Source organism: Labrus mixtus, chromosome 2 (assembly GCF_963584025.1).
Source record: "Labrus mixtus chromosome 2, fLabMix1.1, whole genome shotgun sequence".
In the NCBI taxonomy this organism is placed as follows: domain Eukaryota; kingdom Metazoa; phylum Chordata; class Actinopteri; order Labriformes; family Labridae; genus Labrus; species Labrus mixtus.
Window position 1 is genome coordinate 34,558,653 of NC_083613.1, and position 2,500 is coordinate 34,561,152.

At 45.4% G+C, this 2,500-nt stretch overlaps 1 protein-coding gene across 2 annotated transcripts in view; it reads right to left on the minus strand.

Annotated features, from left to right (window-relative positions):
• The window catches only part of vps54 (VPS54 subunit of GARP complex), a 25,657-nt gene that overhangs the window by 7,904 nt on the left and 15,253 nt on the right, over window positions 1-2,500 (minus strand). For both annotated transcript variants that reach the window (XM_061065828.1, XM_061065819.1), the window contains 3 exons: window positions 1,338-1,445; window positions 1,158-1,213; window positions 376-472 (listed from right to left, as the gene is read on the minus strand). In XM_061065828.1, the coding sequence (XP_060921811.1) occupies window positions 376-472; window positions 1,158-1,213; window positions 1,338-1,445 (261 nt within the window). The remainder of the gene's footprint in view (window positions 1-375; window positions 473-1,157; window positions 1,214-1,337; window positions 1,446-2,500) is intronic.

Below are 2,500 nucleotides of genomic sequence, written 5' to 3' on the forward strand. Positions count from 1 at the left end.
GCTGACTGGCTGCAGTAAAGGTCATAAACCCCGCCTCCCTCCATGTTAACAGATGAGACAGACTATAACGTTGAAATACACAGCGAATAAATGTTTGCTGAACCTGAGTGACCTTTGACCTTTTGAGCAGGAAATTAAACGTAATTTGGTAACAGGAAGGGACGTGGCGTCAACTCCACGCCACGTTTCCCCACGCCAGCTCCCTTCTCGACTCCAACATTATATCAGCCAGCGCCCAACGTTGGGATATTTTGGCTTCACTTTAATACAACGGAAGGAGACGGAGACGCGTTGTCCATATTTATATACAGTCAATGTTTAAAACACCTCGACCAGCTCCAGTGTGGGTAAAAGTACCTGAGAGAGGTGACTCACCTTGATCCTCTGCAGGAAGAGAAGGAAACTCTCAAAGACGTTTTTCAGGAGCTCAAACCACTGATGATACGTCATCACACGCATCTGGTCAGCTAGCCTACACACACACACACACACACAGTATGTAACTCTGACACCTAGTGTTTAAAATGGGTACTGCAGTCTAAATTCTAAACATCATAGAGAGCTGTCCCCCCCCCCCTCCTCTGTAGAGTCCATGCTCACTCAGGTCACCATGTGGTGGACTCTGAAGCTTCAGTGTTTATCCAGCTCTGCATGGGTCTGTAAACCTTTCTGTGTTCTAACCTCTCTCCATTTTTCAAAAGCATCTCCAACATTGATCCTAGTTTGAGCACGTTTCTGCTCGTGGAGCTTATTAGAAACATGCAGAGGCTTTTTAGGTCGGGTACAATCACTTCTATCTGAACCACTTCTCTTGCCCGCTTCCATCGCTGCAACACCTGTTGACCTGATAACTGCTCTCATATCTGACAAACCGAGGGGCGTCCAAAACAGCCGTGTGGGGGGGGGTCTTAAAAGCGCCTACCTTCTCTGGTCCAAACAAATCCAGAGCATTCAGGAGCAGAATCTAAAGTTAGAAGGAGGACATACTGACTGCTGCATTGTTGTCAGAGAAGCCAGCACTTCAACATGTTTCCTTAATGATCAGATAGTAAGATACCTTTATCATCTCACTCTCTACACAGCTCACTGACTGGACCTTTAACTTGTTGCTCACAATGATCTGAAATCCAGAATTAAACACTTCTTGTTTTACTTACTTAGTGACGACTTCAGTGTCGATATCTTCAATGTGCAAAACACTTTCTGCTACACACTGTGAACACACAAACATGATGACTCAGCAGTTTTTACATCACAGAATCATGACGTGCTGTTTTTACAAGTCATTACCCGGTTACGATTTTTCCCTCGTAGTGTTTCCGTGTCAGGAGGCTTACCTGAGTGACGATGGCCTTGGCAGCCAGAATCGACTCATCGCTGTAAATATCCAGAAAGTCCAACTTCCTCTGACGCAGCAGCCCGAACACCAGAGACTCCAGACGCTCCTGAAACACACACACACACACACACACACACATTAATATTAAATATAACACTACGTCTAAGAATTCAGAAGCAGTGTCTTATTACAAACTGAACATGATTCAGGTTTTTATTGATTTTATTTTGTTTCCATCAAACAGTCGATTCAATCAAGAAACCCCGAAATGATTCTTAATTAAAGCAACAATATGTAGCAAATCCGTTTGGTGTCATTTGGCGCCCAGCGAAGGTCTCTGCGTGCAACTGCACTGTTGAAAAACACACACTAACTCCTCCCCCTCTGAGACAAAGAGCATTTTGATGAAAATCCAGAGAAGCCAAAGAACCGACAGACAGCGTTCAGTAATATAGGTTTGTGTCTTTGTTAGGGGAGGACAGCCGGAGAGAAACAGGAAATGTTGAGAGGAGAGAGAGTTGGGATGACGTGCAGCAAAGGGTCGAGGGCGGGATTCGAACCCACGGCAGCTGCGACGAGGACGACAGCCTCCGTACATGAGGGGACGAGACATAACCGCTAGGCTATCCGGCGCCCAAAGTTCAGTTATATTACCGGACTCTGCTAGCATCTACAGCTCGCTGTTAGCATGTGGAGTCTATGTGTTCAGCTGTTACCATGACGACTACAGCCCGTGGCTAAATGGTTAGGTTTGTAAGGTTCAAACTTATGAAGCTAACTTGAAGCTTGACGAGGAAAGAGACGACTTTTTGGTGTCAAGATGGACGTAACTCAGGTTAGACGACTTCCTGCAGCTGCTAAACACGAGACAACGACGACACCGCTAACGATACAGGCTAACGTTACGTCTCAGTCTGTTCTGAATAATATCTGCAGAGATGAACACTGTGTCTCGCTCGCTCACTCTCTCGCCATTCTCCCTGTTGGAGGTTATTGTTTTATTAGATCGACTTTGAAACGACTGAAGGAGGCGGAGTTACAGATTGTTGCTTTAATTGAATGTAATAACCACAAAGAGACAGTAAAGCCAATCAGAAGCCCCGATCAATCAAGAACCACGTCATCAAAACGTAATGTAACGTACTCGGAGATCAAATGGAT